Source organism: Chlamydomonas reinhardtii, chromosome 4 (assembly GCF_000002595.2).
Source record: "Chlamydomonas reinhardtii strain CC-503 cw92 mt+ chromosome 4, whole genome shotgun sequence".
Lineage (NCBI taxonomy): Eukaryota > Viridiplantae > Chlorophyta > Chlorophyceae > Chlamydomonadales > Chlamydomonadaceae > Chlamydomonas > Chlamydomonas reinhardtii.
Window position 1 is genome coordinate 3,182,087 of NC_057007.1, and position 13,939 is coordinate 3,196,025.

Consider the following 13,939-nt stretch of genomic DNA (forward strand, 5'->3'; position numbering starts at 1 on the left):
CCCACGGCCCCCTACCCGCACCGCAACACTACCTTGTTTGCATTTCGTGCATGCAGCCTAACACGGCCGCACGTATGTATGCCAAACCAGCGGCCACGCACCCGACCCTATGTCCAACTTACACAACTTACCCATGAACTCCCGCCCACGCACATGGCTTGGTTCATCATATGACACTGTCCCATCACATACCCATGGATTCCGCGCAGCCTGCAGCCAGCCAGTCATGCTCCCTGATGCCGCCTGGCTCTTGCAACTCCACAAGGACCTCCGCATTAATGACCTCCGCAGCAGCACATCAATACAAGAAACAGTTACACATCAATACAACAGTTGACTGCCGCCTCGCTATAGCTCCTGTCACATTACACTGCTGCTGCACCCTCTCGCGCTGTCCGCCGCAGGCCCGCAGCCCGACTGCTGCCGCAGGCTGCCGTTACCATCAGGCTCAGAACCTGAGGGGTGCGAGGCGCGGCATGAAGGGCTTTGAATGTGAGGAAGACTGCTTCGAGTTCAGGAGTGGCAGTACGGTATGTACGTACGTCAAACAGCGCTAACCCAGAGGAGGTAGGGGCATTCGCACCCGCACCCCCACGCACCCACACCCGCTACCGCTCCCGCTCCCGCACCCGCACCCGTACCCACACCCACACCCACACCCACACCCACACCCACACCCACACCCACACCCACACCCACACCCACACCCACACCCACACCCACACCCACACCCACACCCACACCCACACCCACACCCACACCCACACCCACACCCACACCCACACCCACACCCACACCCACACCCACACCCACACCCGCACCCGCACCCGCACCCACACCCGCACCCGCACCCGCACCCGCACCCGCACCCGCACCCGCACCCGCACCCGCACCCGCCCGCACCCGCACCCGCCCGCACCCAAACCCACACCCGCACCTTATTACTTACGTGAGCGAGTGGGTTCAGCGCTTCAGCAGTCCTTGCCGTGGATGGTAATGTTGCGGGCGCCACAGTCCACATCCTCAAACGTTACACGGAGCGAGTAGCCGACCAGGGCCTCAGGGCAGGCACCCTCCCTGCTGACGCCACACACTGCATTCACTAGCTTATCGGGACCAAGAGCATGCAGCTCGTTGGAAATGACGGCGGCATGGGCTGACGGCGTTGATGCGGTACAAGTACTGGCCGTACTGGCCATCAACGAACTCGCAGAGTCGCCCAGGGGCCGTGTCGCTGTTTGCGGTGCTAAGGGAGCCGTTGGTGGCGCCGCTGCCGGCAGCGCGTGCTGCCGGGCGCAGTGCCGGTGCCGTTGCCCGCTGATGGGCTGAACGTGCCCAGGCCGGAGCCGATGCTGCAGCCCGACAGAGGGCGCGGGAAGTAAGGAGCCGCCGCTGTCCGCGCCGCTGCTGGAGCCGTGCAGGTGCTGCAGGTGCGGCTGGCTGCCTATCCAGGTGGACTTGGCCCTGCATCGCCTGCATCTGCTGGTCCTGCGTCTGCATCTGCTGCTGCATGTGCATGTGCATCTGCACTTGCATGTGCTGCTGCTGCTGCGAGGGCGGCTGGCCAGTCACACGGCGCTCCTCCTCCGCATACGCGTCCCGGTGTCCGCCAGAACCGCCTCTGACAGCACGCCCTGCCAGCCCGACAACGTCACCGTCTCTCTCTCCACACACATGCATACCGTATGCACATGCATGCGTACAGATTGCACTACACACACTGCCCTACGTGTCGCCTCCATACACGTACGCTCTCCCCCTCCCCCTCCCCTTCCCATGCATGTGTGAGTTGCCCAGAATGCCGACGCCGTCGACCGCCAGCCGCCACAGAACCTCCAAGGCCGCCTGCGTGCACCCGTCGAGGGTACCAGCGCCGTGGATGGTGTGGCCTCGCACTTAGGCACATTTCGAGAGGGAGTTTGGTCTAGTGGTATGATTCTCGCTTAGGGACCCGACCATTGTCGTCTAACCTGCGAGAGGTCGTGGGTTCAATTCCCGCAACTCCCCACCATCACCATCACAATGAGTCTGCACCAATCGAGGCAGTCTCCTGTGCGAAACAACGCCAGTCTGTATGACTAGGCGACTTGAGCCACGGTGATGTCGCCTATAGGATGGGTCTCTAGCTCAGTGGTAGAGCAGCTGACTGCAGTTGCAAATGCATGCGGCGTATCAGCAGGTCTCGAGTTCGATCCTCGAGGGGCCCTTTTGTCATTCGCAGGAATGGCAGAGCGCTTCTGGGGTGCCTGGTGTCGGTATACTCATTTTGGTAGGAAAGCGGAGACCGGACCGGGCACCGAAGCACCATCAACGGGGCAGACACAGGGGCCGGGACGAAGGGATGGATTATGGGTTCAAAACCTTCAGGCGGGCACTAGAGGCCTGGTGTATGTACCGCACTGTCGGGCTATCGGCGTTCGCGGCAAGATTGATGCCCAGTGCTTGTCCGTCGAATAGCATTCCTTTGGATCACAGGTGCGCCCACGTGTGTCACCTTGGCGGATGTGTATGATCCAAATGCTCACACATTGGTTACACTGTGCGGCCTGTGAACTGCTGAAATGCCTTGCAGTTTTTAAGAACGTGTGGGAGAACAAGTGGGTTGAGTGGCCGTTGAAAGTGCGGACGGAAGTTGCCTGCCGTCGGGAAACACACAGGCGAAACACACACGCCGGAGGGTGTTGCACTGCAGGGCCGCTGGCCTTGCTGTTGATCGAGCTTACCAGATGCAATGCATTGTGGTCCTGGATGATGCAGTGCTCGCGACCTCGCGAGGCCGAAACTCAGCGACAACAATCGGCCTGTCGGTTCAAATCTATGTTTTGCTCTGGCGTCGCCTGGTATCTGTCTTGCAGTAGTTACTTTCGCAGAAGTTGCACTTTGCATTATAAGCTTGAAGATAGCAGCGAGCGTGCCGACGGAACAAGTTCAGGAAGCTTGCAATAGCAGCACAGACCGCGCGAATCTGTTTCTCCTCTTGTCCGTAAATGATAGCGTTCGCGTAAAAGCCCAAGGGCCTAAAAGGGGAAGGCCAGGAGCGGCGCAACTGCTCGAAATGGAGCTCGACAACCCAGACCTACGCTATGAGGTCCGCGAGGTCATCGGCAAAGGCGCTTTTGGAGAGGTCAACCTTGTCGTTGAGAAGACCACAAGGCAACGGTGCGCAAAGGCAACAGACACGGAAGTGCGCTGCAGGCTATAGCGCCCCTGAAAACCCAGCCTGAAGCTGACTAGCGCCGCTTTTAAGTCCCTGAACATGAAAATGTTCGCTTGTATTGATGTGGCGTCGCGCCTGCGCTTGCAGGTATGTGCTGAAGCGCATCAAAATGGCACGACAGTCGGAGTGGCAACGGAAAGCCACCCGCCAGGAGATAGAAATCGTAAGGGCCGTGATTACCACAGCGGGCGGCGGGGGTTGAGTTGTCATTGCGGGGCTGCAGGGGTGGAGTATCACGCAAACGGGTTGGCCAGGGTTGGGCACAAAATGCCTGAAGCTGTCTGCGTGGTGGATCGAGAGATGGGACCAGTGTGGTGCTGCTGAGCGTGTGTGCGCGCGTTAAACCTGCCTTTATAGCTCGGGCCTGTGACTTGAGACTTCTTGGCCAAACCCCGGTGCAGTGGCAGCACCAACCCCTTATGCCGCTCAACACTGGCTCCCCCTCCACCCGCCACCCCTTCCCCCAGGTCTCCCGGCTGCGGCACCCGTTTATCATGCCGTACAAGGAGCACTGGACGCACCACGGCCACACCATCAACGTGGTGTACGGCTACTGCGAGAAGGGAGACCTCACCACCGCCGTCACCAAGCAGAAGGTGCGCCCCAGCCGGGGTGGCCAGCTGCTGCGCGATTCCTGCCTGTTGCACCATGTTTGCATTTGCATTGGGAGCCTTCTCCCGCTTTCCCGCCGCCTTGCCGCCCCCTGCACCCCCCTCCGCTATGCCCAACGCCGTCCTGCTCTGACCGCGTCACCACCCCAACTCGCCATGCCCGGACACTCGCCATCACCATCACCGCCACCATTGTCACCACCATCACCATCCCGGCTGCGACCCACCCTGCTCCCACATGCCTGCCTGCCTGCAGGGCAAGCCCTTCAGCGAGGAGCAGCTGCGGCTGTGGCTGGCGCAGCTGCTGCTGGCGGTGGAGTACATGCACAGCCAGCAGGTGCTGCACCGGGACATCAAGACGCAGGTGAGGGGAGGTTGACGGGAGGGGAGGGGAGGGGAGGGGAAGGGAAGGGAGGGGAAGGGAGGGGAAGGGAGGGGAAGGGAGGGGAAGGGAAGGGAGGGGAAGGGAGGGAAGGGGAGGGAAGGGGAGGGGAAGGGAAGGGAGGGGAAGGGAGGGAAGGGGAGGGAAGGGGAGGGAAGGGGAGGGAAGGGGAGGGAAGGGGAGGGAAGGGGAGGGAAGGGGAGGGAAGGGGAGGGAAGGGGAGGGAAGGGGAGGGAAGGGGAGGGAAGGGGAGGGGAAGGGAAGGGAGGGGAAGGGAAGGGAGGGGAAGGGAAGGGAGGGGAAGGGAAGGGAGGGAAGGGGAGGGAAGGGGAGGGGAGGAGTGGGAGAGGGAGCCCGAAGGTGCTACACCGTGGACATGAAGACGCAGGTGGATTAGATAAAGAGAGGACACAGAGAGGAGGGGGAGGGAGGGGAAGAGGAGGAGAAGAAGACGGGGAGAGAAAGAAAGAGGGGGGGGCAGTGGGAGGACAAGGGTCTTGCCCTGCACGTCCTGCCGCGTGTATGCCGCCGCTGACGCGGCCCTGCCGGACACGGCTGCGGGGGCTGTGTCCCCCATGCTTGCTTGGTTCAATGGTTTTGCATTTAGCTGGAATTCCTCTTTACCTTCATGCAATTGCTTGCCCCTTCAAACAGAACATCCTTCTGACCGGCGATGGAGATGTGCAAGTCGGTGACTTCGGGCTGTCCACCGTGCGGTGAGCCTGGGGGGTGTGAGTGTGTGTGTGGGGGGGGAGGGGTATGTGCCCAAGCCCAGCAAAGTCCCATCATCATCAGAAAACCTTATGTGTGCCGGGTGGGGTGGGGGTTACACGCATTAAGTTTAGTGGGGTGGGGGGTGGGTGGGGGATGGGGGTACGAGCCTGAACGACTGGCAGTGGCGGTGTGGGCTAGGCATGGCAGACGTGGTTCGGATGGGGGCGTTGTCGACGGCACGGCATGCCGCACTTCGCCCGACTACCAGACTCGAGCATCGCTGGTTGGGTCCATTCGCCTGCGCATGGGCATGTAGGACAACCTCATCCCTTCATGCACCCCGCGATTGCCTTCCTGCTCATCAAACTGGCCCGCTCCTCTCGGCCCGCAGCGTGCCCAGCGCCGGCGATGCTCACGGCGCGCCAAAGCACGGCGACACAGACGACACGGACACCAGCGACGCTGCCGGCGGCGGCGGCGGCGACACACCTCCGCTGCCGCACACGCCGCCACAGCACGGCCACGCCCACGCGCACCCACACGGGCACGGGCACGGGCATGCGGGCGCCGACGCCTACGTTGCGGGTCTGGCGGCGGCCATGCATGGCGGCGGCGGCGGCGGTGGCGGCGGAGCCCACGGCGGCGCCGGCGGCGCTCACGGCGGCGGCGCCCATGGTGGGCTGCACGCGCCGGGGCCGGCGGCGCCGGGCGCGGGCGGCCCCATCACGCCCAACCACCACGTGCTGTCGCCGCCCCAGGCGGAGAAGGGGCGGAAGGACCAGGCGCACAAGGCGGCGGCGGCGGCGGCGGCGGCTGCTGCGGCGGCTGGGGCGGGGGCCGATAAGGCGGAGCTGGCGCAGACGCCGGCGCATGATGCCAAGGTATGTGTGGGTGGCCACGTGTGTGGCCGGGAAAAAGCTGGGCGGGTGGAGGCTGGTGGCCCACTAGTTCGTGGGGTGCGGAAGCGTGGGTGCCCGGCTCCCACCACGTGAACGGCTGAGTCCTGAGTGCCTGACCCAGATGGCCGGCCCCCACCCTGCTGGTATCATCACCTCGACACGGAACTCCCTGGCCGCACCTGCCTGTCGGGTCAGACCTGCCTGCCAGTCCTGCCAACCCTACCTGCAACCCCGCCTAAACACCGCCACAACCCCGCCACCACCAGGCCTGCCAACCCTACCTGCACACCACCCCGCCCCCGCCCCCATGTACCTGGCTACAACGTTGCTGCCTTTTAATCAGCCATGAATGTAACCCCACCCCGTTATGCGCATATACACACACACACACACACACACACACACACACACACACACACACACACACACACACACACACACACACACACACACACACACACACACACACACACACAATGCACCACCACCCAGGGCACCCGCAATGACTACGCGCTGGTGGGCACGCCGCACTTCATGAGCCCCGAGCTCCTGAGCAACGCCAAGTACTCGTTCGAGACCGACATATGGTGAGAGCACTGGGGCTGGGACTTTGGGTGGCCATGTGCGCAAGCCTGGGGTACGAGTACGCATGTGTACGAACAAGAAGACAACAACACGCACCCAACCAGCCCACCAAGCGCCTGTACACCAGACAACAATTGGCCATACCAGTATGTTGTGTGCGATTGCGTGCGAGCTGTGTTCCGCCATGCCACTATTTTCCGCGTTCGCGCTCACAGGTCGCTGGGTGTGGTGATGTATGAGCTGACCACGCTCAAGCCGCCCTTCAACGCCTTCAACCTGGCGGGCCTGGTGGCCAAGATCAAGCGCGCCGCGCTGCCGCCCATCCCCGCCGGCTACTCGGCCGACTGGGCGGGCGTGCTCAAGAGGTGGGGGGTGGCAGGGGCAGAGAGGATGGCGCGGGCAGAGAATGGCAGGGGAGAGTACATTTATAATTATGTAAGACGTGAAGGCGTAGCCAGTGGGAGCGAGTAGGGCCAAGCTGCTGTGTGAGGAGTGCCGTGGGCCCCATGCTTGCTTGAGAAGCTGGGGCGGTGAGGGGGGGGGGGCGGGGCGGCGGCAGCGCAACGCCTGCACGTTGCTGCCACCACCCGCGCCCCAACGCTGCATGTCCCACCGTGACCTCCGCATCATATCCTGCCCACCTCTGCGCTCCAACCCCCGTACTGTTCCTGGCTACGCCTTCACTTCTTAACTAGTCATGAATGTAAACCCCCACTGCAGCATGCTGCGCAAGGACCCCGCCCGCCGTGCCTCGGCTCTAGAGCTGCTCGCGCTGCCCTCCATGGCAGCGGCGCTGGCGGCGGCGCGGCAGCGGGCGGCGGCCATCATGCCCGACGTGACGCTGCCCATCATAGCCACAGTGTCCATCCCGCGCCAGCTCTCCGGCACAAGTGGGTTTCGGGGCGGAGTGGGGGCTTGGAGGGCTTGGCGCAGGTCGCCTTGCGGGGAGCGATGGCGCCGCAGCAGCGCCGCGGCAATGGCGCTGTAATGCCGCGGCACGGCACGCACGGCAGCGCTTGGGTCGTGGATTAGCCAGTTCAGGTGCCTTCGGTGACGACTGTTTATGCGATGCATGATGCCAGTGTTTCGATGGGCTCAATAGGCCCGGGCATGCGCCCACTCCTCAATGCAGGCAGCGACGGTGGCGCCCTGGGACCGGACACCTTCAGCTTTGCCGCGCCCGGTGCTGCCGGAGCTGCCGCCGCGGCCGGCGCCAACCGGGCCACCCCCGGCGTCACTCCCACAGCGACCGCCGCAGCTGTGACGCCCATGCTCACGACACGCGCCGGCGGAGCCACCACCCCTGGCACGGATGACGAGGGCGGCGCCGGCGGCGGCGGCGGCGAGCTATCGCCAATGAGCAAGTTCCCTGACCTGCAGGACGCGGCGGCGATGGACTCGCCGCTACCGGCCCGGCCCATGCCGCCGGCGGCGGAGGCGGCAGCGGCAGTGGCGGCGGCGGCGGCGCCTTCGGCGGCGGCGATGCGTGGAGCGCGCGGCGGCAGCGCGGCGGGCGCTGTGGGAGAGGCAGCCCGCGCGCGGACCCCTGCGGCCGTGCGCAAGCCTGGCGGCTCAGCAGCCAGTGCGCCGCCGGCTGGCACCGCAGCGGCGGCAGCCGGCGGCGGCGCCGCCGCGAAGCGCTATCCCACGCCACAGGGCGCCGCCGCCGCGCGCGCCAACGGCGGCGGCGGCGGCGCTGCGGCCAATACAATTGCCGCCCGAGCCCGGACGCCTGCGCGCGGAGCTGCGGCTGGTGCCGGCGGCGGCGCCGCTGTGGGCGCCACGATGGGCAGCGGTGCCACGGGCAGTGAGAAGGACGACGCATCGACCAGCGGCGCCGCGCCAGCAGCGGCAGCACCAACGGCGGGAGCCCCGGCGGCCCGCTTGGTGCGCAAGCCCGCTGCCCGCGAGGCTGCTCCCACTCGTCCGCGCGCCGCCGCCGCCGCCGCCGCAGCACCAGCACCAGCAGCCGGTGAGGCCGTGGAAAGCGGCGCGGACGCGGCCGCTCGCAACCGCAGCCCCTCGGCGCCCCAGGGCCGCCCAGTGCCGGCTGTAGCGCGGCAGCGCTCCGAGACGCGCGCCGGGGCTGCCGGCTCTGCTGGCGGCGCGGCGCCGCCGCCGCCGCCCGTGGCCCGCACAAGCAGCACTCGCCGCGCCGGCCTGCTCGACACAGCGGCGGCGGCGCCGCCGCTGCCGGTGGCGCCGGTGGCGGTGCCGCCGCCTGCTCTTGACGTTGAGGGCGAGGCGGCCGGGGTGGCAACGACACCCGGGTCGGAAGCCGCCAAATCAAGCACGCCGACAAGCACGGGCGGGGCTGGCCCCGGCGCGGGTGCGGGGCAGCGCTCCCCCAACGCCGTGGCGGCAGGCGCGAGCAAGGCAGCAGCCGGGAAGGATGGGTTGCCGTGGAGCCGCTCCTCCACGGCGCCCCGGGCGGCGGCGGGGCCGCGCGTCTCCCGCACCGGCGCGGCCGCCTCCCCGCCAGCGGGTGCCAACGGCGCGGCCGTGAGTCCGTCCGGTGGCGGTGCGGCGCCGGCGGCCGTGGGCACCAGGCGCGCGGCTGCCGCCGGCGCCGTGGAGGGCGCCGCTGGCGGCGGCATCCTTGGCCGTGCCGCGCGCGTCAGCGCCTCGCCGATTCGCGCGGGCGGCCCCCCGGCCCCAGGCCCCAGTGGGCGCCGCTCCAACCCCGGCACCGCTGGACCCGGCGCCGCGCCCGGCCCAGCGGAGAAGCGCGTGCGGCGCAGCTCCTACGTCGTGACGGCGTCTGGCGGCGCCGCAGCAGGCAAGCCTGCTATCGCGGCAGCCGCGGCTGCTGCAGCAGCTGCGGCGTCGAAGGCCGCGCCGGCGCCGGCGCCCGCGCAAGGCAAGGCGGCAGTAGCTGCGGAACCCGAGCGACCCGCGGGCGACAGCTCCGTCGTGTCCTCGGCCGGCGGCAGTAGCAACGAGTCCATGCCGGCGGCGCCGGCGCCGGCGGCGCCCACAGACGAGCTGTCACCTGGGCTGCTGGCCGCGGCACGCGTGGCGTTAGCGGCGGCGGGCGGCGATGCGGCGCCGGCGCCGGCAGCTGGGCAGCAGCCGGCGCCGCAGCAGCGGCCCAGCATCTCCATGACGACTGAGGACTCGGAGATGTCCTACCCCAGTGGCAGGTGCGGATGCAGTACCGCAGGACGGCAGCAGTAGTTGTGGCCCTGGGAAAGTGAAGTGTTGAAGTGGGTTTGGGTAGTGCATTGCTAGGCGTTGCACGAAAGCGCGGCTGCTGTCATCCGCTGCAGTATATCCCACAGCCACGCCATTGCTCTACTTTTTCCAACACATCTAAACCATGTAACTTGCTTTACTTGCTTTGCTTACTATACTCTGCTCGCGCCTCACGTTTTGCAGGTATGAGGCATCGGAGATGTCGCAGCCCGGGGGTGCCCTTGACTGCGTCGAGTCGGCTGACGTCGGCGCCGCCGCCGCGGTTGGCGTCGCCGACTCCCTGGCCGACGGTGGCGCTGTGCCGGCGGCCGTCGCTCTGTGGAACAGCAACTCGCTCTATTCCACCGGCGGCGCGCAGTTCGGGAGCTACGGCGCCCTGGCGGAGGCGGCCGCCGCCGGCGCCGGCGTCAGCGGCCGTGCCATTGGCAACGGCGCCGCAGCCGCGGCCACCCCGGCCGCGGCGCTCTCGCGCGCCTCCACCACCCTCATGTCGGTCGGCGGCAGCACCAACCTCTCTGACCTCCCACGCCGCGTCTCGATCTCCGCCTTCACGCCCGGCCTTGCCGGCGGCGCTGAAGGCGCCGCCGCCGCCGGCGCAGCTGCCGACTGCGGCGACGCCACGCCGGGCTCGGGCTCCTCCACCGTCGCCTCCTCGCCCGTGCCGCACCGGGCCAGCGGCGGCACCCTGGAGGCGGCGGCGCGGAGGGCGGCGGCGTCGCGCCTGGCCTCCGCCGGCCCTTCCGCCGCCGTGGAGGGCCCACTGTCAGAGGGCGAGGAGGAGGAGGCGGACGGCGAGGCGGCGCCGCCTGTCGTGCCTGGCGACGCCTACGACAGCCCAAGCTCCTTCATCACCGGATCCACCACAGCCATCAGCGGCGCCGGCACCACGGGGGCCGGCACCACGGGGGCCGGCACCACGGGGGCCGGCACCACGGGGGCCGGCACCGCCGCTTCCACGCCGCTGTCCGCCGCCGCCGCCGGCCCCTCGCCGGGGGCAGCGGGCACACCTGGCAGCGTCAGCTCTGCCGCGGCGCCGTCCCAGCGGCGTGGCCGCGGCATCTTCGGCGGCGGCATCTTCGGCGGCCTGAACTCGGCAGCGCGGGCAGGCCGCCGCGCGCCGGGAACCGCTGCCGCCACTGCCACCGCCACCGGCAACCCTGCTTCTGACGCTGCCAATGCCGCCGGCCGGCCCGCATCCCGCCTGGCTGGAGGGGCGTCGAGCAAGGCGCTGGCGGGGCCGCCGGCGGCGGCAGCGACACAGCCGCCTGCTCCCGCTCAGCGCCAGCCGCCCCCGCACCCGAGCCTGCGAGCCAGCCACGAGACCGCCGGCAGCGATGGCAGCGCCGCCTGCAGCGCCTCCGCCACTGTGGGCCTCGTGCCCGGCGGCGCGCCGCCGGGAACGGCCGCCGCGGCGGCAGCCGCGGCCGCAGCCGCCGCCGGCGACGGCCCGGCCTCTCCCTCCACCGCCAGCGTGCAGCGCAGCTTTGCCGGATTCGCCATCCACCAGCCGCCCAGCCCGTCCGCCTGGCCTGCGCCCAGCGGCGCCGCCGGCGTCACGCACTCGCCCGGCGCCTCCGCCGCCTCCTCGGGCGACGCCACCTCCAACCTGCGCCCGGTCAGCCTCTTCCCCGGCGGCGCCTCCGCCGCCACCGCCGCCGCCGCACCTTCCGGCGTCTCCGCCGCCTCCGGTCCCGCTGCTGCCGCCGCCACCGACGACGACGCCACGTCAGCGCCGTCGCCGGCCTCCGCCTCCGCCGGCGGCGCCGCCTTTTCGGTTCCTTTGGGCAGCTCAGAGCGGCAGCAGCTGGCGCAGCTGCAGCGGGTGGTGGCGCTGTCGGCGTCGCTGCTGGAGGCGGGGCTGGTGGAGGAGCTGGGCGATGTGCTGTCCTCCTCCCTGCGGCGGCCGCTGGCGCTGCCGCCAGCCCTGCTGCAGGGCCTTGGCGCGGGAGCAGCGGGTGTGGGTGTGGGGGCGGGTGTGGGGGCGGGTGTGGCGGGCCTGCCGGCGCGCGGGCAGGCGGTGCGGGTGGCGGCGGGGTCGCTGCGCGGCGAGAGCGGCGTGGTGCGGTACCGCGGGCCCTGCCACTGGAGCGCCGGCTACGTGGTCGGCTTGGAGCTGCCGCCGGCGGCCGCCCCCTCGGCCAGTGCCGCCGCCGCCAAGGCCTCGCCTGGCGGCGGCGGCGGCACAGCCGCGGGCGGCCCGGGTGCGCCGGCTCCCACGGGCGTGCGCGACGGCGTCACGTACTTCCGGCTGGCTGGGGGGCCCGGCTACAGGGCGGCATTCGTGCCGGCCGACCAGGTCGTGCCGGTGAGAGCGCCGGGGTGAGCGCCGGAGCGCCGGGGTGAGCGCCGGGTTGAGCGCCGGAAGACCTGGGTGAGTGCCGGTGTGGGGGCGCGCCGGGGTCAGTGCCAGGGCCTGTGCGAGGGAGGCGCGGCTTAGTAGGTGAGGAGGCGATGGCGCGTGCGTGTGCCGGAATAAGGTCAAAACGCCTGTGCGTAGCACAAGGTACGGTGAGCGCGGGGCGGGTAAGGCTGTGGTCAAGCAAACGGGCCAGGCAGGCGCTCCCGTGTACCCCGGTAATGACGGGGCAGCAAGGCTAGAGGGGGAAATGTACCTCGTGCTTCAGTGCTATCCAAGTAAGGAGGTTCAAAACAGGTCAGATGGCATGAGGTCGCAGTAATGGTTGGGTGGCAATATGATGCTAGCAGGTGTTTAGAAGCTGTGTTTATATGGGTGGAGATGGGCCGGACTTAGCAGGGCCGATGGGGGGGAAATTCCGTGGCCGGAAATATACTGCTCTGTGACGGCTGGCTAAATAGTCGCTCCTGCAAAAGAACATGCTGGTGGTTGCTGGTCTAGACGCCACGTGTGTTTGTTACGTGTGGATGACATGGTGGGCGAGCTGGGGCAGCGAGGGAATGAAGTGAATGGCACGCCGTTACATTGATGCATGTAGAGAAAAAATAGATAAACCTTCATCCTGGGACAGCTCCGACTAACCCCCAACTAACTCGTGTACGGCACTCCAACCCCCCTCAGCCGTACAGGAGGTAGCGTGGCAGTCGGCAGCTGCACGAGTGTGAGCAGGTAGTTGTACGGCGGCCCGGCTCGGAAGCTACCTGACTGTAGTGACGCACACTGGTCGTTGGCGGTTGTCGGCAGGCGCGCGAGTGGGAGCGGGCAGTTGAGCGCACACGCGTGTGGGAAGCTGCAGTGGAGTACGGTGGAACACGGCGGAGGCTGGCGGTTGGCGCGGCGTGTGAGTGGGAGTGCATAGTCGTGCGCGCGCCGTCTAGGAAGCTGTGTGTGTGAGCTGCGTGTAAGCTCAGAGAGACGCATGGGGCTGACCCGGTTTCCATGAGCTGCCTCTGGGCGCACACGGTTTCAAACAGGGGTTCCCGTGAACCCGTTCCCGGGAACCCCTGGTTTCAAACGGTTGACGGTTGGGCACCAGCAGGGTGGGACTCGCTGGAGTGCATGAGAGTCGCTGGTGTGCACGCGCGGGCGGGGCGGGGGAAATTCGGCGGAAATTCGAGGGAAATTCAGCCAAAACTCGAATGGAACTCGACAGAAACTCGACAGAAACTGCAGTAGTTCATTGTGACATGAATATGAGCGATACCATCAATCAATCGATCGCTGAAATAACTAACAATATCTAGTTTCGCACTGAGAGTAAAGTTCGGGCCCGACCGGAGACTCGGCTGCTCGGCGGTACCCTGCTTCCGGCGCGCGCGGCGCGCGTCAAGAAGTGCGGGTAAGTCTGACGGTCAATCGGGTCAGGATCCGCAAATTTTAGCGTCTCGGTGAGACCACCAAGATGGGCAAGACAGTAGCTGCAGCACTACCCACCGGTGTCATGAAGGCTCGACACTCAAGCATATACTGGCTGGTTGCGTATCTGTATATATAACTAGGCTCCTCAGGGGCATAGGAGGCAAAAGACATAACACCAGGTCGGTATGGGCCGGCGTGTAGTAATCAACTCTGCCCTCGCTCACGCTTCAATGCAGGGCGTGTGTGGCCTTCCGCCCGCCTTCCAAAACGCAACAGCCCCCGCCTCTCCTCGCCAGCCGCTCACAGCCGAAACTCTGCTTCTTTCTTTATCAGCCACAAACATCAGCCACGCACAAAGCCTCGGAAACAACGCCTCGGAAACTTCCTCCCAACTAGTGCGCGGCCACAGCTCCCCTACCGAACGTCGCAGCACCTATCCGACCGGGCGACAGTGTGACAAACAGGGGCAAGAACAAGGCGAAGCAAAGCAGAAGAGGGGCCCGAATGTGTACGACGGCGGGCGGGCCGAATGCGGTGCAACACGCCACGCATCAGCTACGC

At 67.2% G+C, this 13,939-nt stretch overlaps 2 protein-coding genes across 2 annotated transcripts; one reads left to right on the plus strand and one right to left on the minus strand.

Annotated features, from left to right (window-relative positions):
- Positions 1 to 106: 106 nt before the first annotated feature.
- On the minus strand, positions 107 to 2,259 carry CHLRE_04g226176v5 (uncharacterized protein). Its single transcript, XM_043062004.1, has 2 exons — positions 2,010 to 2,259; positions 107 to 1,352 (listed from the first exon to the last, which is right to left on the minus strand). The coding sequence occupies exon 2, from the start codon at positions 1,197 to 1,199 to the stop codon at positions 972 to 974; it is 228 nt and encodes a 75-aa protein (XP_042925356.1). The 5' UTR covers positions 1,200 to 1,352; positions 2,010 to 2,259; the 3' UTR covers positions 107 to 971.
- A 490-nt stretch (positions 2,260 to 2,749) lies between these two features.
- Positions 2,750 to 12,936, plus strand: CHLRE_04g226200v5 (uncharacterized protein). The gene is made up of 11 exons (XM_043062005.1): positions 2,750 to 3,159; positions 3,305 to 3,380; positions 3,685 to 3,813; positions 4,085 to 4,192; positions 4,865 to 4,926; positions 5,316 to 5,805; positions 6,316 to 6,410; positions 6,624 to 6,773; positions 7,129 to 7,298; positions 7,541 to 9,551; positions 9,787 to 12,936. The coding sequence occupies exons 1-11, from the start codon at positions 3,056 to 3,058 to the stop codon at positions 11,924 to 11,926; spliced, it is 5,535 nt and encodes a 1,844-aa protein (XP_042925357.1). The 5' UTR covers positions 2,750 to 3,055; the 3' UTR covers positions 11,927 to 12,936.
- Positions 12,937 to 13,939: the final 1,003 nt, after the last annotated feature.